General features: G+C 46.8%; 1 protein-coding gene across 1 annotated transcript in view; it reads left to right on the top strand.

The window, feature by feature from the left end:
• The window catches only part of LOC147733086 (uromodulin-like), a 113,290-nt gene that overhangs the window by 13,958 nt on the left and 74,649 nt on the right, over positions 1 to 24,683 (top strand). The window contains exons 4-7 of the mRNA XM_086958924.1: positions 16,930 to 17,144; positions 17,981 to 18,144; positions 18,877 to 19,122; positions 24,109 to 24,262. Of these exons, the coding sequence (XP_086815050.1) occupies positions 16,930 to 17,144; positions 17,981 to 18,144; positions 18,877 to 19,122; positions 24,109 to 24,262 (779 nt within the window). The remainder of the gene's footprint in view (positions 1 to 16,929; positions 17,145 to 17,980; positions 18,145 to 18,876; positions 19,123 to 24,108; positions 24,263 to 24,683) is intronic.

The raw sequence follows: 24,683 nt of genomic DNA, 5'->3' as shown, positions 1-24,683 counted from the left end.
GGTGGTTATCTTTGGTAATCTCTCCCCAGTCTGGTCGGCAACCTGGTGGCCATCGGCCTTAGGCACACCTCCCGGCCCCACGGTCAAAGTCAGAAACCTAGGTGTTACTTTCGATGACCAGCTTAACTTCATGGCCCATGCAAACAAGGTGGCAGCTAACGCCCACTTCAAGCTTAGAATGGTAAGAAAAATTACACCTTATCTACCAGATTCAGCAGCAAAAACGTTAGTCACCTCCCTAGTGCTTACATCGCTAGATTACTGCAACGGTCTGCTGCTTAATGCTCAGAGCAGAGTTACCAAAAAACTACAGACCGTGCAGAATGCTGCCGCTCGCGTACTGTCAAAAAAAACCTACGTTTGCACCTATTTCGGACACGCTCAAAAGCTACCACTGGCTGTCCATCCACAACAGGGTAAAATTTAAATCTCTGTGCACAGTCTACAAATCTCTACAGGATCAAGGACCTCGATTCCTCAAAAATCAACTGATTCCTTATAACCCACCGAGAACTCTCAGATCCACCTCTCTTAACCAACTAGTGGTTCAACGTAGCCGAACTGCTTCTTGGGGCGATCGCCGCTTCTCAATCGCGGCTCCTAGACTTTGGAACACCCTACCTAACCACATAAAAACTAGTCCCACACTTCTTCAGTTCAGAAAAAAACTGAAAAGATGGTTATTCAATCAGTAATCCACATCTCCGTACTTTCTGATCAGGGTGAGACATCAATGCACTTTTAGCGCCGAGACGCTCAAGGGTAATTGTACGCGCTCTACAAATGGCATAAATAAATAAATAAATAAATAAATTGGGAGAACCTCCCCCATGTATAGCTGCTCATCTAAAGCAAAAATGAGGTCCAGCATATGACCCCCCAAACGAGTGGCTACCGAGACTTGTTGACGCAGTCCCAGCCCCTCACAAGATTGGAGTATATTGGCCAGGCCTATATCATGAAAAGTATGTGACCCACGTCTGGGCATATCCGTTCCACTCGGAGTGACAAATGCAAAAAGAACAATTGATGGACAGAATGCAGAACAATGTCATACATTTACCCAAGTATTGGGATCTGGGCCGAAATCCATTGTATTTTGCTCACCATACCATCCCAGTTTGGAATCAGTCATTTGCAAATCAGTCTTGACCCTTCACCCAATAGGAACAGTCCAGCCTGAACTACCAGGCCAGGTCCCCCCTGGACTGTAAACAAGCATCCTAGGACCGGTTTCGGGGTTTAAGCCTGGGCGTTGTTCGCAGAGTTTTGCTACGCGGAACTTCACGAAGTTACAAAAAAAACTCTGCAAAGTTCCGCAAGTGATGGAGTGTTGTGCAAACTTCTGTTTGCGCTGGTCTTTCTGCAGCTCTGATGGAAATTCTACCTGAACTACAGCTCGGGATCGCAAACTTACAGCTCGCAAGCGCGAGCGGTGAAAATACTCCGCTGGACTACGTGAAGCAGGCTTTCCTTGCACTCCGCAATCTCCGCAGAGTGCGGAGTGCAGAAAACTCCCCAAACTCCTCAAATGGAGCGGATTTCCATGCCCAGGCCTAGGTGTCGCCTATCATCAGCCAGGATAGCTTGACTCCAGTGGCATGGAGAGCACGGGACCCATGTCTAGGCATACCCATCCCACTCAGGGTGACAAATGCAAAAAGAAGAATTGATGGACAGAATGCAGAACAATGTTGTATATTCACCCCCGTACTGACACCTGGGCCTAAATCCATTGTTTTTTCGCTCACCGTGCCTTTCCAGTTTGGACCCAGCTATTTTAAAATCAGTCATGACCCTGCACCCAATGGGAACAGGCCAGGTCCTCCCTGGACTGGAAACAAGCATCCTAGGTCCGGTTTCTTGGTTTCACCCCTCATCAGCCAGGATAGCTTAACTTCAGTGGCATTGAGAGCAAGGGACCCATGTCTGGGTATACCCATCCCACTCAGGGTGACAAATGCACACAAAAAAACAATTGATGGACAAAATGCCGAACAATGTCATACATTCGCCCTAGTACAGATACCTGGGCCTAAATCCATCGTTTTTTGCTCACCATGCCTTTCCGATTTGGACCCAGCCATATGCAAATCAGTCATGACCCCGCACCAACAGTCCAGCCTGAACTGCAGGCCAGGTACCCCTGGCCTGGAAACAAGCATCCTAGGACCGGTTTTGGGGTTTCACCACTCAGTAGCCAGGATAGTTTGACTCCAGTGGCATGCAGAGCACAGGACCCATGCCTGAGCAGAGCACGGGACCCTTGCCTGGGCATACCCGTTCCACTCGGGGTGACGAATGCAAAAAGAACAATTGATGGACAATGCCCTATATTCACCCCAGTACAGAGACCTGGGCCTAAATCCATCATTTTTTTGCTCACCATGCCTTTCCAGTTTGGACCCAGACATATGCAAATCAGTCATGACCCTGCACCGAATGGGAACAGTCCCACCCAAACTGCAGGCCAGGTCCTTCCTGGACTGGAAACAGGCATCCTAGGACTGGTTTTGGGGTTTCACACCTCATCAGCCAGGATAGCTTGACTCCAGTTGCAGGGAGAGCACAGGACCCATGTCTGGGCATACCCGTCCCAATGGGCTGACAAATGCAAAAAGAACAATTGATGGACAGAATGCAGAACAATGTCATACATTCACCCCAGTGCAGAGATCTGGGCCTAAATCCATTGTTTATTTGCTCATCATGTCATTCCAGTTTGGACCCAGTCATACGCAAATTAGTCTTGACCCTACACGCAAACTGGGGTGACATGGTGAGCAAAAGAACAATGGATTTAACCCAGATCTCTTGACTGGGGGTGAATGTATGACTCATTCAGCATTCTGTCCATCATTCATTGCATAGCACTTTTTGCCCTAAGTGGGATGGGTATGCCTAGACGTGGGTCCCTTGCTCACTGTGCCATTGGATTCAAGCTTGCCTGGCTGATGAGGGTAATACTTCCACCCTGGTCCCAGGATGCTTGTTTCCGGTCCAGGGAGGACCTCGCTTAGCATTTCGGTCTGTACTGTTCCCATGAGGCAAAGGGTCAAGAATGATGTGCATATGGCTGGGTCTAAACTGGGGTGGCATGGTAACCAAAAGAACGATGGATTTAACCCGGATTTCTTGACTGGGGTGAATGTATGATTCATTCAGCATTCCGTTTTGCGTAGCACTTTAGCTACATCCGGGACAAAACTTTGGCAATATGGCAACTGTTGCGGGGCTCAGATCCTCTCGGTATAGGCAGTGGAAAACTTAGGGAATGCATAAAAGGCAGCTACTGTTAAGCTGTGATGCTGTAGGTATTTCTAATATAACCATTGTGTGAATGTTCAAACATTTTACTTTGTTATGCCCGAGGCATGCAGGACACTTCCTTGTCAGTAAACAAGCTGGTGGTACCGGAAGTAGATGCTCCAGACGTCTCCATTGTACAACTGTGTGACTGCGGTGGGTGGTGTGAATCTGAGATGGACTAGCAGGGGTGGCTGGTGGAATTTGAAACTGGTGTGGCGTATGCAGACGAATCAACGTATGCGAATGAGCGCAGCGAGCGAGGCCGATGACAATAAGGGGGGTTCGGGGGGATTTTCCCCATGAAGAAAGTTTGAAAAAATTGACATCTTTTTGGTGCGATTTTCAGCACTATTACTGTGACAAATGGACTAAAATTTCAGTTCTTCTAGGCATTCATAAAATAAAACTCATACATTATTTCAGAGAATTTCTGGGTTGCCTCACATCTCTGTCACGTCACCGCCCCCAACATTGCACTCACTCAAATATAAGCACTTTAATTTCTCTTACTTTTGCCTTGCAAATATTTTGACATCAGTGTACCTCCTTCACACACATTTCCACAGAATTTCAGTTGCAAATGGAATATAAAAATATTGTTCTGTGTGCTCTGCAGAGAGGCCAACCCACTGACAGGCACTTTGTTTGGCTTTAGCCTTAGTGCCTGCATGCTCAATCAAAGCTCCTCATAAACACCTGGCATGGCTCAAGCCTCAAAGTATGCACTGGAAATAATACAGATAAACAACAACATTATAAAATAGCTAACTCTTGGGTACCAGACAGATATAAAACTGTGAGGCGCAACAGGTGAAACGCTAGAACAGTGTGATAGCAGCAGCGCATAAAGAAACAAGAAGATAAACACAAACATGTCATTTGAAGCTAATTGTCTTGTGAGTGGAGCTAGGCAGGCCCGGACTGGGCATAGCGGGCACCGGGCAATCCCCCGGTGCGCCGCAAGGGTGGGGGCTGGTTTTGAGCCCCTGTGGGCCGATTTTGTTACAGAGCTGCAAAATCGGCCCTGCAACAAAATCGGCCGAAAACCAGCCCTAGCAAACCGCTCGGCGGCATCTCCAACCCCCGAGCACTTTGCCAGGGCCAGTTTTGGATCCCAGTCCAGCCCTGGAGCTAGGCATTGTGCGCTGGCCTCTGACTGGGTTGGTACATTAGTGTCATGGCTGCAGAGACAGACCCCTCCCTGATGCCTGTCACGGTAATCTCCATAGCACTCACCAACGCGTCCAAACTGAAAACTTGTCATTTTTACAGGAGGATTGTTTGAATGAAAGTGCATGACAAAAGCGTTGTGTGGTTAAAGTTTAAACATGAAACACTTGTCACAAAAATAAAATTTTCAATTAGACACTGGGATGGGAGAGCTGAATATTCTGGAGTTGAATTTGATTGGCATTTGTGGAAAATAGCATTATTACATTTTAAAAATAAAAAACGTCTGATAGCACATAAAGATATAAGGACCACAATTTTGCAACGAGAAATAAAAAACTGGCAGCACAGAAACATAGGAGGTCCAGAATTTTGCAACGGGCACACAATTGACAGCGCTCAGTTACATAGGAAATACAGAGAACAAGGAACTGAGCAATTTCAGTGCATCCTTTAAGGTAGTAAGCGCTATATAAATACAAGTACTTGCCATCACAGTTTACCCAATATCTTCTGTCAAGGGCACACGCTTCCTTCTTCCTGGCTTCCTTCTGTAGGGGTGCCTGCCCTCCACCCCTTATCACTGTGCAAGGTCGGTCTCCACTGTGTGTTGTGTACAGTGGAGTGTACACACGTACAGCATAGACTTGCACCAAGAGTACCTGCCCCCGCAGGGGCAAGGTGAGGCACCAAGAGTGCACGTCTAGAGAAAGTGCTGAGGTGAGCGTGTCCTCACCGGACGGGGGATCGAGGCTGTAAACCCCAATACACTGCCAAACCCCAGAACATTTGCGCTGCACACCGTAAAAAAGCTCAAAACGCGCCCAACAGCCCAACGCTGTCATTTGTCAAGCGTGCAGGCCACAGTAAAGTGACCAGGTCGTAAGGTTTAATACAATGACTCCACGTCAGAGACAGGCAGTAAAGCAGGCTGCAGTCGGACACCATATCTGGCAGGGATGCTAATTAGACAGAAATCCTCAGTGCTACAGGAACAAATACTAACTGCAAGAAACCCCTCACAATGGGCACCCAGGCACCGCACAGCATACACATATTGAAGGTCACACGAATGCAAATCAGCTAAGGCCGTATTCACTACACCATACCATGCAAGAACTGCCTCTTGATTCAATAATATATGACGGACTTACCCCGGCATGGCACACCGGGATCAGCCGCGGCCGGCATGCTCGTGGAAGGGAGGGGAGGACAGGGGGTGAAGCGTGGGTGGGGGGAATAAAACAAAAAAGTAAAAGTTACTTACTGAGCCGCAGGGTACTGCTACCACGCCGCCTCCGCTCCTGGCCACTGTTATGGTGGAGCCGGAATCCGATCGCATCCCGTGTGTTCTGACCTGCAGGAAAAGGAAGCAGGCAGCCTCCCTCCTCCTGCTACCTGTGATTGACCATACCGCTTCAAGTGCGGCAGTGCTGTGCCACCCACATGCGGCACCCAATAAACAGCCAGCCCTCAGACTAGCAGTTACTGCGCGGTGTCTCTCACTCTCTCAGCCAATCCAGACGCTGCATTAGCAGCGCCAGGATTGGCCAGAGCACAGATGCTCCTCGCCCATTAGAAGACCGGGGAGCTGCTGCATGAAGCAAGCAATCCTCAGTCCCTCACTCTTCTAAGGGGAAGTCCGCGGCTAGTAGTGCGCATGTTTGGGCAGGTCGTAAAAATTACCATTCCCAAAACCGAACATGCGCACTATTGCTGCGCTCACAGTAACAATAACTGCATGTTGTCTGAGTCAGTCACCACCAAGTGGGCGTGGCGTGCCGCATGACTAGAGTTATTTCAACACAACACAATCAGATAAGATTAAGTAGAAGTGTGAAAACGAATGACGAATGGGTCCTGGGGCCATGTGGCATTAGTGGCAGGCGAGACAACGCCCCAGCGGCCAAATGGATGCACTGCCCCTGTGGACTAGGTATCTCCAGTGTGAAACCTTTTGAATACAGTAACTTGTGTGATTCTGGGAAGTTCTAAAAGTGTTTACTGCAGATCACTGTGTGTATGGTGCAAGGCAACTGGCTTTACACTGAGATGTTCTGGTGTCTGCAGTGCAAATCTTTATGAATTCTATGTAAATAGAGTGAATCTGAGATGCTCTATGAATCTATGGTGCTGATGATTGTGAATATGGTGTAAGGCGGTCGGTGTGAACCTGAGATGCTCTATGAACCTATGGTGCTGATGATTGTGAATATGGTGCGAGGCGGTCGGTGTGAATCTGAGATGCTCTATGAACCTATGGTGCTGATGATTTTGAATATGGTGCGAGGCGGTCGGTGTGAATCTGAGATGCTCTGGTGTCTGCAGTGCAAATCTTTATGAATTCTTTGTAAATAGAGTGAATCTGAGATGCTCTATGAATCTATGGTGCTGATGATTGTGAATATGGTGCGAGGCGGTCGGTGTGAATCTGAGATGCTCTTGACATATTCAAGGTTAAAACGTTTTGAATAGGGTAGCTGGTGTGAATTTGAGAAGCTCTGCAACTGTATGGTGCAGATTATAGTGAAAATTGTAGAATGTGGCCTATGTGAATCTATGATGTTCCAGCTATAAAGCCAATCTGTGGTATTATGGCAGTTGGTGTGAAACTGAGATCCTGTGCGTATCTCCGGAACAAATCTTTGTGACTACGGAAATAGCATTAAGTGTGAATGTGAGATGCTCTGGGAATCTATACTAGAGATGATTGTGGACACAGTGTGAGGTCGCAGGTACCTATCTGAGATGCTCTGGGGATCGCTTGTAAATCGTTGTTACTCTTGCAGCTGGAGTGAGTCTGAGATACTCTAGGTATCTGTGGTGTGACCTTTTGTATTATGGAAAGAACAGCTGGTGTGGATGTAAGCTGCCCAGGGAATCTATGGTGCTGATGATTGTGAATATGGAACAAAGTGGCTGGTGTGAATGTGTGATGTTCGAGGTGTCTATTGCATTTCTTTGTTAATAAGGCAGCTGGTGTGAATCTGAGATGCTCTGGGTGTATGTGGTGCACATATTTATTATTTGTAAATAATGCTATTATGAGATGCTCTAAAATCCATGGTGCAGATCTTAGTGAATATGGAACATGATGACCGATGTGAATCTGAGCTGCTCTAGGAGGTATCTGTAGCAAAGGTTTGTTAATGAGGCAGCTGGTGGAAATCTGAGATGTTCTGTGTAAAGACTAGTGCAAATTTTTGTAAATATGTCAACAACTGCTGGTGTGGATATGAAATGCTCTGGGAATCTATGGTGCTGATGATTGTGAATATGGTACAAAGTGGCTGGTGTGAATCTCAAATTCTCCAGGTATACACAGCAGCGATCTATTTGATGGTGTAACAAGGCATCACGTGTGAATGTGAGCTTCTCTGTAGGAACCGCAGCTCTTTCTTTTGCTGCCGATGTGAGTCTGAGACCCTTTAGGTATTTCTGATGGGGAGGACATATGTGAAAATCAAGCCCTGAAGCTCCAAGATTAACGGCCAATCACAGCTTTGCATTTGTTCCATAGACTCACACTTTGAATCCCGTGTTTATAGCAATATAACTAACAGATTGAAGCTTCATAGAAGTTTTACTACGTGCCTTTAACGTACAAATGGTGCCTATTGTACCATATCATTGTTACAGCCTTGCCAGCTTTACCTTGCTGCTGCTGAGTGTGTCTGATATGTTGTATTATCTAGTAGAACACCGAACAAAATATATAGTAGTAGATGTATTTGCTTTTTGTTTTAGCTTATAGTTGTATGCCTTGTATGCTAATACCAGTGGTTCTACCCATCACGCTAAATGAAAGATGCCTTGTTTTTCAATGCATTTTGATACTTGTGGTCTTTCACAGCAAACTTTAAAATATGTTTTTTCTATGTGTAGAAGTAATGATCACATTATGAACCTGCTATTTGCTAAAATGAGGTTCACCTTTATTTGCCAGCTTCCCAGGAGCACAGATATTCAGAAGATATTTTGCTTTAAAAGCTCCACACATTAAAAGATAAATGATTTCATTCAGGGGCAAGGTTGCATTGGGTCACAGGACAACATCAGGCCCCAATAGATGGTAAATGTTTTAAGCTAACTGAGAGTACATTGAGGCTCAACCAGCATAGCCTCAACTATAATATTACTCAGGTATTGGTCCTCCACAACAGGCCAGAGTATTGTACTGTCAGTCTTTCAACAATATCTGTTGAATTGTTAGCTTTCAAGGAGATGCCGATGCATTGTGGTAGTTGTAGTCTTTCCCTCACATGAAATTTATTATTAAGGCTTTGTCCCCTGTGAGGCCCCACTGACTTTAAAATGAGAAAGAAATGCAAGTTCAAGAATACACTGGGGTATCACTGGCTTCCAACAACTACATATGTTCAATGCTGAAGCTGCCCTGTGCGGGAGCTGTCCCAGGGCATCTTCAGAAATAGTTGACATATGAGACAGCTTCATGAATTCCAGGATTTGGAGCCCAAAGCAGTTTGCTGCCTCGATTCCAATCTGATACATGAATCTGTCCATCTTACTTTTTTGTAAGAGGTAGTTTTTTGAGTCTTGATATTCTTCTTTTTTGCACTTAGGCAGCAGCGGTGCGTCCATTGGGGCGTAGGGGCGTAGCCCCACCAGCCCACATGGAAGCATCGCGGCCGCCGAGCAAATCTACTAGTATTATAAATAACAGATCAGCCGCCGGTTGCGCAGGGGGGGTGGGCGTGGCCTGCTGCAGCTTGAGTGACAGTCCACACACTCAGGCTGCAGCAGACCGTAGTGGGGAATTTACAGTGCGCATGCTTGGGAAAGTTTGAAACTTTCTCAAGTATGCGCACTGTAAGTTCCCCAGCGGGACCCAGGGGTACTTGTTTCAGTTGTTTGGTGCCACAGCCCGGGTTTAGAAAGGCCGAAAGGGCGAGCAGCAAATATGCCTCGGTAGCCAATCCTGGCGCGGCAGCAGTGCCAGGATTGGCTGGTCCACCGGCGCAGCATCCCATTGGATGCCGCGCTTGGGGGTGAGGTCTGTCGCTGGCTCCCGTACAGTGGTCTAGCTGTCGCCGTGATTGGGACCCATCGAAATCTTCTGGGGCGCGGGGGAGCACTTAATGGATTAATATAGCGACTTTCATGACCGAAAAAAGGAACCCGGACTCCCGGAGTAGTGTCATATGGCTCAGAATTCAGAAGGCGAATTCAAACAAACATTCACCAAAGCAACACATCTCTGTCATGCCAACTCCGGTGAGTCGAGGGAAATTGTGGGCAAGCACTAGCATGTGTAGCTGGGCAGGCAGTATTGTGTGTAGCTGGGCAGGCACTAGTATGTGTAGCTGGGCAGGCACTAGTATGTGTAGCTGGGCAGGCAGTAGCGTGTGTAGCTGGGCAGGCACTAGTATGTGTAGCTGGGCAGGCACACCCAGAGCTACCCTTGCTAATATTAAGTCAATAAAGGCAATTTCGTGGCAGTGGTGTAACGGGAAATAATGCATCTGTGGCAGCCTCGCATGCACAGGGAGGAGCCGGAGGACGTGATTAAGTTCGTGCATAACCTCCACACACGCGGTGGCACACCCGGCAGAAGGACTTCCAGCTCACCACAGCACTCCCCAGTCCCCACGGGAGACGATATTTGTGCAGTTTGCCTGTGAGAAGAGAACTACTTCGGTGTTACACATGGCAGCAATGTCCGAGCTGAAAGTTTAGTATTAGGTGGCAGCCAGGTTCTCATGAGCTCAGAAAAATAAACGATTGAATGCGAGTAACCATCAGGGTTCAAATCTGTGAACTGCAAGTTATTCACCGCTCTCTTCGGCTGGTGGAGGTGCATTAACCCGCTAGCTACCTTATCATTTTGGTCAGAAGTTGTACGCCTGATACTGCTGGCGTGTGCTATTGCTGTTTAGTACTAATAGTTCTGCTGCTAGTTTGAAGTCAGGGTGTGCCCTTGCAGTTTGCCTGTGAGAAGAGAACTACTTCGGTGTTACACATGGCAGCAATGTCTGAGCTGAAAGTTTAGTATTAGGTGGCAGCCAGGTTCTCATGAGCTCAGAAAAATAAACGATTGAATGCGAGTAACCATCAGGGTTCAAATCTGTGAACTGCAAGTTATTCACCGCTCTCTTCGGCTGGTGGAGGTGCGTTAACCCGCTAGCTACCTTATAATTTTGGTCAGAAGTTGTACGCCTGATACTGCTGGCGTATGCTATTGCTGTTTAGTACTAATAGTTCTGCTGCTAGTTTGAAGTCAGGGTGTGCCCTTTCCATGGCTGTTGACGAGGGATTAAAAAAAAAAACGTTCTTAACCGAAAGGTTTCGGATGTCCATTCTTCTTCCTCAGTTGCAGGTTTTTTTAAACTATACTTTAGTTCAGTGCTTAATTTGTGAAATAAAGAGTGCCGGTGCTCACAACTCTGCTCAGAAGCTGACTATCGCACACTGAATACCAAGGCAGGTAGTCTTTGATCCACTACCACACAGCACAATCCCTGCCATTTTCTCACATGTGCAGGTTCATTTCTGTTTGTGACGGGGTTGCCGTCTTTTTCTTCCTCCGTCTTTGCTACCTGCGTATTTTTCCTCTCATGCACTCGTTATATCATAAGGAAAAATCCGTGCAGTTCGGCCCCCACCCGGCTCAAATTAAGCGCGGCGTTGGTTATGACATTTTGCGTCTCTTTTCTCTCTGGACGGATTATCAAAAAACATGGCAGCCTCTTACTCGAGCACCTGGGTGCACTTCGGCGCCTTGTCTGGTGCATGAGGCGCTAGAGACATACTACACTAATTAGTACTACCTGCCCATGTTCCAGTGCTGTGTCCAGCCGTGAGGATGGGTGGTGGAGGAAAAGAGGATTGACAGTCACCTGACCCCTGACAAGTAGGCACTAGCTAGGGGCGCAGTGAGTCATTTTTTAGCAGCTAACTATGAGTATCAGAAAGGGAACACAGGGAGAAGAAGACACAGAGGGAGGGGTGACACAGAGGGAGGGAGTGACACAGGGGGGGGGGTGACACAGGGGGGGTGACACAGAGGGAGGGGTGGCAGAGGGAGGGAGTGACACAGAGGGAGGGAGTGACACAGAGGGAGGGAGTGACACAGAGGGAGGGAGTGACACAGAGGGAGGGAGTGACACAGAGGGAGGGGGTGACACAGAAGGAGGGGGTGACACAGAAGGAGGGGGTGACACAGAGAAGGAGGGGGTGACGCAGAGGGAGGGGTGACACAGAGGGAGGGGTGACACAGAGGTAGGGAGTGACACAGAGGGAGGGAGTGACACAGAGGGAGGGAGTGACACAGAAGGAGGGGTGACACAGAAGTAGGGGGTGACACAGAGGGAGGGAGTGACACAGAAGGAGGGGGTGACACAGAGGGAGGGAGTGACACAGAAGGAGGGGGTGACACAGAGAAGGAGGGGGTGACACAGAGAAGGAGGGGGTGACACAGAGAAGGAGGGGTGACACAGAGAAGGAGGGGTGACACAGAGGGAGGGAGTGACACAGAGGGAGGGAGTGACACAGAGGGAGGGAGTGACACAGGAGGGGGTGACACAGAAGGAGGGGGTGACGCAGAAGGAGGGGGGTTTCATGTGTGAACTGCTCTTTTATCCTACTGAAATGAAATTGTTGTAAAAAAGACAAGAATACATATCCCATATCCGTCCGTATTTAGCCAGCCACGTATTTCCCAGAGTGTGCTTGCTGCCCGTCCTATAAGGCATCTGGACGCCACCCAAAGCGCTATGAAGCGCTATGTAAATATCATTACTGTTGGGGATAGTCTGGTCCGCTGTGCATGAATTGTGATTGGCTTTAAAATCTGTTCCCTAAAGTGCAATTTATATCTGTGCCTATTTCGTCAGCCACGCATTTAGCAGATTGCGCTTGCTACCCGTTCGATAAGGCACCTGTACGCCACCCAAAGCGGTACGAAGTGCTATGTAAATACCATTAGTGTTCGAGATAGTCTGGTTCGCTGTGCATAAAATGTGATCAGCTTTATAATCTGATTTCTAACATGCATTTTTCTTTTCTGCTGTGTGCCTGCAATTCCATCCATCCACCCTGTACAGACTTACATGAAGCAATTATTAAGTGTTTGTTTGCAAACTATCCACCCATTCATCCATCCACCCACCCTTTGATCCATCCACATACCCATCCAGCCATCCTTCACCCATCCACCCTTTGAAACATCCATTCATCCATGCACCATTTCATCTAGCCATCCACCAATCCTCCACGCACCCACCCTTTCATCCGTCCATGCATCCAGCCACCCTTTCATTCAGCTAGCAAGCCATCCGTCATCCACCCACCCTTTCATCCATCCAGCCAGCCTTTCACCAGTCCTACCATACACCCTTCATCCATCCACCCACCCTCTCCCCATCAATCCACCATCACATTAACAAAGGAATGATGATATTGACATTGCGCACAATTTACGTTATTTGTAGCTTTGTTGAGCGTTTGCAGTATTAATGAATGCATTACAAACAATTCAATCAACTGGCATTAAGTATATGACCGTTATTAAGTATATTAGCGTTATTAACGCGCGCGTCAATAAGCTAAGGTGACATAGCCGCTGTTTAAAATAACTATGTCTTCAGCTTCCTGGAGTGCCTCTGACTTCGTTCTGTTTCTTTACTTTTTGTGACTGTTGGTCCTGCTGGGAAACATTTTCAATTTATGTTGTCTTGTTTACTGGGAGCATTGCTTTTATTTTCCTTTAGTGTAATAGGCTGGCTGGTGAAGTGCACTTCCCATAGTGTGCAGTCACTTCAATTTTCCTTTAGGTGACTACCTGGCTTGATGGTGGTTTTCTATTTGATTTCATGTAACTCCTTGTCTTGATGAGTGCATTGGTTTTAGTTTGTTTGAGGTAACTGCTTCACATGCTGGTTTCATCACACAGCTGACACCCACCCTGAGAAAGCCAGAGCTGCCCTGTTATTGTTATCAACACCAGTGCACTTAGGTTCCTTACAGCTCCTTCACTTGAAGTGGGTTACCACCTACTTGTTTACTTTTTGTATCCTGCTCGTACCAAGTCAGATCCAGACCCAGACCAGTCATTTTTCTTTCATTAAACTGTTTTACTTGCTTGGTGCTTTTATGTTGGTGCCTGCATGCTGAGGTGTACTCTTCTTCAGTTTAAATGTATGTGACTGGCCTGTTGACTAGCACCCTGCTTTCAAAGTGAAGGTTCACAGGTTCACACTTGCTTTAGTTTACTTTTGTATGGTTGACTGCATGCACTGTTTTGCTGGATGCATTGCTTTAAGTTACTACTTGATGCATTGCTTTCAGTTTGCTTTCAAGTAATTGCCTCTCATTTTCCTAATGCTTTGTGAAGGCTGTTTCCCAACTGCTGTGCAACTTCTTCTACTCTTAGAGCTGAGATTTTCATGAAAGTCTTATAGTCTGAATTCAGCACCTGAGCGTAATAGGACGGAATGAATGAAGCTCTGTGGTTATACTGAATAAGCAGCTACCTATGTTATGCCATCTATTAATGTAATAACTGCACTTTCACAATTGCTTTATTAACCTTCCTGCTTTCTCAATTTTGCTTGAAAATGCACGATTTTTCTTCTTTTTTTTCAAAATTTTTTTGGGGGAATTATCCCCCCAAACCCCCCTTTTGGGGTTCGGGCTCGCTCGCTACGCTCGCTCGCTACGGTGCTGTATGCAAATCACTTCACGCCCCACCACTTTGAAATGTCACCCACCGCCCCTGCACTTAGGTTGTTTGGGGATTTACATTTACGGTATTCTTCAGGCTCTGTCTTACCTACTTTTCTTCGACAGGAAGGTCACTAAGGGCCCGATGTAGGTAAATCCCATTTACCGATTTTGAAATACCGAATTTTACCGATTCGGTATTTCAAAATCGGTAAATGGGATGTAGGTCCCAACATCTGGAATCGTTACCGATTCCTTACAAATTCGGTAATTACCGATTCGGTAAATACCGAATCGGTATTTGCTATTGAATCCTATGGGCCTTTGAAGCCCATAGGATTAAGTCAAATACCGAATCGGTATTTATCGAATCGGTAAATACCGAATTTGGCAAGGGTACAGGGGGTGTCACTTTGACACCCTCTAGCACCCCCAAAACGGGCATGTGTGCAATGTGGCACACAGACATGCCCTAAGGGCATGTCTGTCTGTCACATGGCGCATGTGTACATGCACAGATGTGCATGTACACAGGAATCGATATTTTACCATGGATTTGTATTCCATGGTAAAATACCGATTCTGTAAGCCATGTGCCAATGGTAAATTGGCTACCTACATTGCATTTTCGGTAATTTTACCGATTCGGTAAATATTACCGAATCGGTAATTATTTTACCGATTCGGTACATATTACCGAATCGGTAAAATTTACCGATTCGGTAATGATACCGATTCGGTAAAATTACCGAAAATGTGCCCCTACATCTCGATAGCCCTTTACCGATCGGAAACGGCCGAAAATCGGTATTTTCGGCCGTTTCCGATCGGTAAAGGGCTACCTACATCTGGCCCTAAGTGTATTCTAGTTGCTCACTTTTACTTCATGACCTTTTGTTTACTTTCTTGGAATCACAATTACCATGGGTGCTTCTTTCTCTGTTGTGACTTTTGCTCCGTGCTTCTCTTTTGGACTTTGACTGTCCAAACTCACCATTTTTCTTCTTTTTCCTCAAATGTATTTGTCTTTTTTTTTACCAAACAACTGATTGTCTTATTGATCAGTGGTTCTAAATATTTCCTATATTTTATGATTTCACAGCCCTAAAGAATCCCTAGTGAAGGGTGAAACGCATTGGCTGTTTTCTACATGCGTACAAAAGACTATTTGGAAAATAAAGATTTACAACTAAACTTACAGCGCCTGTAGAATGAACGTTGCTTTGTGTGCACTGTAATCTGCTGATTTTGTGTGTTCCCTCTCATCAACCTTTCACTTCCTGAGTGAGAAAGGCTCACAAGTGTAATCACAGCGCATGTGGATTCCTAGTGTGCTTCTCTTCAGCTCTTTCAGATGGGATTACCTCCTTTGAAAAAGTCACCAATATACCATTACTCTAGTCCTGAGGTTGTATGCACTAGGCTGATGCCTTTTGGGAGTTGCACCCATGTTTTGTATCAAAGAGACCATAAGGGTTGGGACACACACTTTTTCACCTATAATTTGTCCACATTTCTTATACTATCATTTTTTTTTGTTTTTAGAAGTGAAATTTATAGGGTCGTATGAGAGAATGGCCATAATAAAAGAAATCTTGGAAAAAAAGCAATTGATTACAATAATTTGCGAGGGAAACACAATGGGCTAGAACCATGGGGCCTCATTTATGAAAAGTGACGCATTGCTGCGTGAAAACAGCGATGCGTCACTTTTCACTGCGCACTCCTTGCGACATTCCTGATGCGTCATATTTAATGTATGACGCATCATGTCGCAAGGAGTTACAGATACATCAGTATTTCTCACGCATGTGTAAGCGCAAAAGTGATGCATTGCTGGAGTGTGTCACAAAAGTGACGCAACTCCAGCAATGCGTCCTTTCACATGGGGAAAGCCCCATGTGAAAGGGCTTGCGTCAGTCTTACACCTGCTGTGAGGCAGGCGCAACGCAAGATTTTGACGCAACAGCGTCCTAAAAGTGACGCAGTGAAATCTCATAGATTTCACTGCGTCACTATTACGAGGCTTTTTGCGGGGGAACGCCCCCTCTGCATACATTATACCTGACGCAGGTATAATGTGGCGCAGGGGTTTAAAAAGTGACGCATCTACCTAGACGCGTCACTTTTTAAATATGGCGCAACGAGGCGTATTTTTTACACCGCTGGTGCGTCACAAACTGTGACGCACCGGCGGCGCAAAACTGACGTAAGGCCTTCATAAATAAGGCCCATGGTGTCTTGACAACTTGAACTAGGTTGTCACAACCATAAAGGGCTCTGGGCGTATTGGCCTCATGGAGCTACAGAAAAATCTATTTACTGTCAGTGGCCTCACCGGAAGCGACCTTTCACTGCGTCACTTCTGAGGAGAGAGTAGACATTGTTAAAGTCGGGTGATCTTTTATAGACATTCCAGGAAGAAATCAATTTCTTAGGAAATCGTCCTTAGTGAAGATAACAGGAAAATGCACCGCCCCAACCAGTATGTATCCGTCCTCCGCATTTCGGTGGGGCCTCGAGTTGACTTGTAACTTCCCCATCGCACTGCAGTGTGCCCCACATGGCGGGAAAAGAATGATGCGCTGTGACCAGTTGACAGTGACAACATGTGCGCATGCTCGATGCTGCCACGGGGCTGATAACGGCTACTCTGAGTAACAAAGTCGCTTCTTGTGTTTAGCTGGGTGGTTCTGCTAAATTCTCTGCTGTTTTAAGTGTCCTCCAGCTGCTATGTGCTCCTTCTGATTTTTCCATCTTACTTTACAGGTGCTCCTCCACACCCCACGGTGCAGTGCCTGTCAGGCTGGATGAAGCTGAACGTGAGCCAGTGCCAGCTTGAGGCCAGCAAGTATAATTCAACCAATCTGCACCTTCTGGGCGACGACGGCTGCACACGTTTACGGGAGGTTGGTGGCACTGCACAGGTGGTTGTCAACATCCCCACCTCCTCAACGGTCTGTGGCAATACCCTGTCATTTTCGGTGAGAATATGTTCCGCAACCGCGCATAGTTAAATAATGGGCGACAGAGAAAGGCGCAGGAAGAAATTAACAGCCTGGGGTCAGGGTGCCAGTATCCCGATCCTTCAGCTGCCCCAGCAAGGCCGCTATGGGCCATAATGGAAGCAGGGAGAAGGGGTCCCTTCTCCGCCCTCACCCACGGATGGGAGACCGAGGGCAGCCATAATTGGGTGGCAGTAGGCCGTCAGGCCCCGGCCCTTGGTACCACCCTACATGCTATTCTATTGATAGGCATACTCCCGCCACCATCCGGACACGCCCTCTTTCATGCCCAACCAGAGGCTCTAGCTGAGAAACTTTATCTTTTGGGTTTGTGGAAACATATTTTGATTTAAAGTGCTGTCATTGGATTGGTATACGAAAAACCGACTCATTTGCATCACACGGGGACCCCCTGGCCAACACGTGCCCCCCCCCATCTCTAGTGTTCGGACTAGAAGCCCAGTAGTTGCAAACTTGTACCGCCCTGTCCACAGCCCATGCTTAGACGGAGCCCGCGCATTCTCGAATTCCAGCCCCCACTTCTCGTTCTTACTCACGACCCCATTCAGGCTCACGTTGTTCTGTCTCACCTGAGCAGAACTCGTTCTACTCCGTCCACACATCAGGGCTGGTGCTGCACGAGGCGCCCTGGCGTGCCCACTTTACAGCCCACACGCCCCTCCTCTTCCTTCTCCCGGGCCCCGGCCTCCCGCGCGCGCTCTCCGATCTTCTCGTGAACGACCCAGAAAGAGAGCAAAGTTACCACCTGTCGGAGATTTACTGCTCACTGTTATTGTCTCTTTTCCCCTTTGCAGGCAGACGGCTCCAGCGTGATTTACTCCAATACACTGACCATCCCGGGGAAGGTGTCTGCGAGCGGAGTTATTGAAAGACAGGACTTCAAATATGACTTCACCTGCTCATATCCTCTCAAGAATATCCCAGTCTCCCTACTAACAGCAATAAATCCCGTAGTGAGGTGAGTGACTCTTCAGACAGTCACACAGGCAGCGTGATAAGGTGTGCGCTCTTCCTAGGATTTGTCACAGATAAAAGGCTCAATTATGGCCCCTGTCTGGTGCTAGAGACGATCTCTGAAAATCATTTGTTTCAGTGATTTCCTTGGTCTGTTGCTCTTGTTGGCATCAGAAGCGCCCCTTGTGTCGGTGCTTGAGGTCACTGTTACCGAGTGTTTCACTGAGAGAACTCATCTCAGGGACAGGCTCTGGCCTCCGAGGTACAGACGTGATGCAGACGTGTTCAGTGAGTATCTTGTCCCCCGTAACATCCGTGATCTCAGTAATGGCCCTGAACTAAGTGCTAGTTTGGGCCTAAGTTCCAGCTCTATTCAGTGACACCTCTTGCTCTATGATAGCTGCTGACCTCAGTGACATTGTTGGTCTCAGTGACTGCCAGTGCCTCAGCGCTAATAGTTTCAATGACAGTGACGCCCCCGGCCCAGTGATAGCTTCTGTGTTAGCCCTGGTCTCAGTGACAGCCGCTGCTCTCACTGATTGTCATGGTGCTCACAGTCAGCAGGGTTTGTAAGTCATATCCACAAGCAGTGTCAGGGCTGTGTAGCTAATGGTATCCTCGGGTGTCTTTCATTTCCTCAGAACAGCCCCCCTACACCCCTCTTTCACGCAGAGCCCCCCTCGGGTCCCATCTCTGCCACGGCGTTTAACAGGCCAGATTTCCTTTTCCTTTTCAGTTCCGCTCCAATCCCCCTGCCCGGCGGGGTTGGGTCCATGTCTGTGCTCATGGTTGCGTTCATAGACGACAGCTTCACCACTTCTTACACCGAGTCTACAACGTTGGAAGTCCAGGATCCCCTCTACCTCGTCTTGATTGCACCCGAGCTCAACGCTGATGACTTCTCATTGAGGGTGAATCGCTTGTTCGCCACTGGGTCCAGCAGTGCCACCGCTTTACCGCAATACGACCTGATCACTTCCGGGTGAGTACCACGCACGCCACAGTGGCCTGTCCGTTGTGAAAGGAAGCCTCCCCAAGGCTGGGATCTGATCTAGAGGGATATAGGGGGAGTACCAGAATGCAACGCAACATCTCAGTAGCACACACACTGCAGGCACTGGCCATTCAGAGATTTTAGCTGGAACCACAGTCAGTTTGAGAGACATTGGGGCTTATTTACAAGCCCCTTGCGCCGCTGGTGCGCCACTTTTAACAGGGGGAAAAGTGACGTACCAGTGGCGCAAGGGGTTTGTAAATAAGCCCCATTGTGTTTAATTCTGACAGTCCAGGGTGACATTTACAACCAAAGTGGGAGGCTCTTTGAAGTTAGGCACTAGACTTCCGATGTCTGAAGAGTTGTCGAAGGACGGTTTCTAACATTTCAACTATATTTTATTTTGTTGTTTTATTTAAAAATATGACCAGCGATAAAAAAAAGAATACGGGTATTATTAATAATACGAGTAGTTAACCTGCACAAGAAAATCCAATGCCTGCCCCTCCAACCTAAAATGACCACTCCTGCTGCATGGATTGCAGTAACCTGCTCATTTCAGTCACAGTTAAAACTGAGGCGAAGAACACAGTGCCCCGGGATCGTGCAGTGGGCTACGTTATTTTGTCGCTGAGATCTCAGTGGCCCTCTTTTAAGAGTAAGCGGGGGCCCTGGTGTGGCTTCAGGTTTAATATGGGACCTGTCAGGGTATTTTACATGTTGAAATCCTTGAGTTTGATAAAAACTCAGAACCTTGGGTCATCACAGTCCTGAACTCAGGTGAGAGGGATTGTGTAGATGGCGGGTATTAGACATCAATCTGATCCTTAGCAAAATGCTGGGTGCTATACAGCTGCACAGTGAGGCAGGGGGGTCCCCAGTTTGGCTCAGGGGCACTTCCTCAGGTATTGAGAAGATACAGTGCTGGGCTGTGCTCAGACCCACATCAGATGGAGGCTAGCTTGGACAAGGCCTGGGAAGTCTGACCATGGCAGGTGCTGGTGCATGCTGAGCGTGCTCACCAGGCGGGTAACCACTCAGCTCAGCCTCACCTGCTGGGTTTGTTCTTATGGGGTAGAGAGCGTGTCTAAGCTTCCTCTCATCCCTTCCAGTCTAGGGCTTCCACACGTGCATGTCAGCTGCATCAGGGAAGCAAGTCTTTATAGGGTTCTCTACGGGTTGACTCTAAAGCCAGGGAGCTGGCCGCCTGTTGCCAGATAGTCATGATTATGGCCCCCAGTTTTCCGTTTTTACTGATTTTTCCCGATAAATATAGACAGAAAACAACGTGTTTCCTGTCTACATTTATTTTTAAAAACGGAAAAAAATGAAAATTGGGCTTCATTTGAGTGACTTTTCATACTGTCTTTCATCAATTCCAGGCTAACAGCTGAGCAGATAGATTGCGTGGGGAGTTAATAAAACAGGGTGAGATTTCCTTAAAAAAACAACATGTCTCATCTTCCATTTATTGGGTAATACTAATATTTACCTGTGGGTATATTGCTATAATTGTGTGCTTATTTTGTTAAAACACGACGCGTCAAAGTATGAGTGCAAGTTTATTCGTTAAATAGTTATAGTTAAATAAATGTAGGAATATACCAATTTGCAACTTCATTTATTCATAGAACAAAAAAAAAATCTGGGTAACTACTAATACGATGGCTAAAAAAGAAATATGGATAAATACAGACGGAAATGTTAAAAATAATAAATATCATAAAACTGGGAGCCCTTGTAATGATGCTCCATAAAAGGATCCACACAGGTCTATGTCGGTGTAGCTCTTCAAGGCGCTGGAGCGTTGCTTTGACTATCGCAGTATTCAGAGTCCTTAGCAGCTGTACCTGAGCCTACCACCAATCAGAGAGGTGCATCTTTGCAGTAGAAAAATTCAGCCATTTATGATGAGACAGGAGTTCCACTCCCAGCAAGGATGCTGCACTCCCAGCAAGGATGCTGCATGCAGCAAACCTACATCGCTCCTAGGATGCAGTGTAGGGGCTGGACGTAACAGTAGGAGATGCTTCCAAGGGTACTGCCGTTGTGGGAAACCTTTGGTAGCTCCTTCCCACAGACTGACCCTGGGAACAAATATACAACTATTACTACTTCTGCTACTAAGACGCCTACTACTACTACTACTACTACTACTACTACTACTACTACTACTACCAGTACAATTACTACTACTAATAGCAATTCAAATTATAATAATAGCAATCATAATAGTATTATTATGAATAATAATTATTTCTATTTTAAACAGATATGCAGATCTTGGAGTGTAGGTAAGACAGTAGCTGCAACATTGAGCACCACTTCCTGCCTTTTCCATCCAGGAATTGGTTACAAATTAATTTTTACGATGTATGTTTTACTGCAGCCAATAGAGTCTTATTCAGATTAGATTACCTCTATGGCAAGCTGCAGCCTGTCACTGGGAGTTAAAAGCAGCAGCTTCTTGAACATACTTTCCATCTTCATTTGGGAGCCATGGATACTTCTGCAGTGACAGCAGCAGTGTGAGTGGAACTAGTTCATCTGCTTACTGCTCCTGCAGTGACATCCCCTGTGTTAGTCCCTCCTCTTACTGGTCCATCCTCTTACTGGCATACAGTGGAGTGGGCAGTGACAGGTGTAGTGAGAAGGAATCCTCCATCCTATGTCTCCTTCAGGCATCTGCAGTGTTTGCAGTGATCGCTGCAGAATGAGCAGCAGCAGGGATGCAGGACATCCTTTAGGATTCCCAAAATCATGGTCCTGCAGGCTCCCTTAGCCACCTGCGCTGGCAACTGGCAAAGCCAAGTAGGTATGGCATTGCCAGAAACCTTTCTGAATTTGCCAATGCTTTGTTTGTGAGTGGGTAGGTCTGCTGTTAGCCAAGCCCTTTTGAATTTTAAAATTACATTTATAATAAACGTGTAGGCAGGACGACTTGAATAATTATGTTAATCTGCAGCATTTTTCACATAATTATGGATTCGACGCATTTGATGCATTATCTATCACCTGCTGCGTAATCTGCAGGTTTGAACAAAACACGTTTCCAGCTCAAACGGACCGAAGTTCCTAAAAAATGCAGCGAGATATGTTGCTGGGCAGTAGAAGACCCATCACAAAGGTTGACTGGCCACATTTAAGGTGCTTATTGAAGTGTTTGGGTGTTGCACCATACTAATGGAGTGAAACCTTTGCCCATACATAATATGATGAATACAAATAACAATACAATTAAGTAATGCTATCTCAAAATGTGTCTTTTCTTTCCACATAATTAGCATGTTTTGCCTCATAATATAGCTAATCCCGCTGCTTAATGTGTTCCATCCCAGACACATTATTGCAGTGGCCCTGCTTATTGGATCTTTCAGTCAGCACTCTTCATCCATTGCTTTGATATTGTGTCACTCAGGTTTTTCTTCCACTCACTACATCATACAACAGGGGACAATGAGTCCACCCACTCTAACGATTGGCTACCTTTACTGTGACTGATAGCATTCTTCCTTTTCATAACGAGGGCACCCGCGCATAAAATATTTCCCTTTAATTTCAAGGAATGCAATGGCAATGGGTACTTTTGAGGCCAAAATATTTTTTTTGCTCTTACCTAAGTTTTTTTTTTTTAGATAGTTGAGGGCCCACCCACACATTGCCACATCGAAAAGTATAGCAAATTATTGTATCTCTCACCCTGGAGTCCATTGCAGCTGCGGTGCACATCCGGGTGAGCCAGCTCGTCAGTATGAGAATCGCAATTCCAATTCCACTCACCAAAAAGTAGAAAAGCCACGTGTTCTCCAACAGCCTGTTGCAGCTTAGTTGTTTATTAGTATAGTCCCCATAGCCAGCTGTGTTAGACCATAACGCACACCCAATGTATTTTAGCTGAACTTTTGCGTTGATACACATATATATATATATATATATATAACTGCTGAATTTCTATGGTTTTGTGAGGGTAAAACGGGAACCTAATTATAATGTTCTTGTAACCTTTGTCTGCAGATTTTGCAAATTATGTGAGGAATGCCGAAAATCTATTAATATTCAATGATAGCTTGTAGTTTATGATGTGACTAGAACCAACATAATTGAAATATTAGACCATAAGATAGATAGACCTACCTACCTGCCTGCCTGCCTGCCTGCCTGTCTGTCTGTCTGTCTGTCTGTCTGTCTGTCTCGTCTATGTTTTATATATTTGCATGGTGTGTGGGAGTCAAAGGTGAACAACACAACAGTATACAAAACGGGCGATTGAAAGTCCCGGTAAGGATGTATAATATATGTATTATTTTTTTTAAACAAATGTTTTGGTTCACGCCAGTGGAACTCTTACCTTGCTTCTTCCTCAATGAGGACTACAGTGTGAGTGGGTACGCCCTACAGCTTCCCAAGACACAGCTTAGGAGTCCCCCTGTTGCTGCTCCAGCAGTGACAACCCCTTCCATCAGTTCTCCAGCACTGCTCACCATGCTGTGACTTGGTCGCGGCGTCTCTCGAGGCTGCTGCAGTGCTCCCCTGTCATATCTCAGGGGCCTGCAGTGTTTGGTGCTGTACTGCTGATGTAGTCATTGAAAGTCTGACAGGGTTGCATCTGCGGCTTCCAGAGGCAGTGCCGTGCTCTGGGTGTCTGGTATCAGGACACCAGGGCCAATGCAGTGCCCTGGGACTGCTGTCGGATGTGTGGTAGCAGGTCACCAGTGCTTGGTGCTGGCACTGAGGGTCATGAGCTGGACACCAGGATGAGTGCAGTGTCTGAGCACTGGAAGTTTGAAGGTGGGACATCAGGTGCAGTGCCTTAGAAAGGATACTGGAAGCCTGGGTACTAGAAACAGAGCAGCCCCAGGAAGCGGATTGATACCTGTATGGAGTTAAGACAATATAAATGAACGCATTGCCTGGGAGAGGGTTGTGGGTGTCAAGATGAAAAACTAACATTGTCCTTTCCACCTCCCCCTGCAGGTGCCCAGATTCACAAAACGGTGACTTAGTGAGCATTAACCAGAACGGCGACAACAATGAGGCTCGATTTACGGTTTCAGTCTTCCAGATCGCGGACATAAACTCTCTTTACTTCCATGCCAGCGTGGAGCTCTGCGAGGAAAGCTGCGTACCGGTAAGAAGCCTGACTCTAGCGCTGCGCTGCCTTTCAGGGCGCTAAAACATGGGTTCCACACAGTGTCCCGTGCAGGACAACTTATTGCCCTGGGCCATTTCTATGAATCAGTTACTTGTGGGATGGAGTTTACCCAAACATTCCTCCAACAGGCACATTGGACTCGCCACTGGTATTTTATGGGGAATACATTTAAAACCAGGATGCTTTTTTCTGGTCCAGGGAAGACCTGGCTTGGCAGTTAGGGCCAGACTGTTCCATGAGGTACAATGTCAAGACTGATTTGCCTATGACTGGTTCTGAACTGGTGTGGCGGAGTGATCTAAAGAATGATAATGGATTCTGTGACTGGGGGTGAGTGTCGGAAAGTTTCAGCTCTCCGTCCATTGTCTCCTTATGTTTGCTAACTATTAACATCCCA

This window comes from Lissotriton vulgaris, chromosome 2_1, assembly GCF_964263255.1.
Source record: "Lissotriton vulgaris chromosome 2_1, aLisVul1.2, whole genome shotgun sequence".
In the NCBI taxonomy this organism is placed as follows: domain Eukaryota; kingdom Metazoa; phylum Chordata; class Amphibia; order Caudata; family Salamandridae; genus Lissotriton; species Lissotriton vulgaris.
The sequence above is the reverse complement of the archived record's forward strand: the minus strand, read 5'-3'. Positions and strand labels throughout refer to the sequence as shown.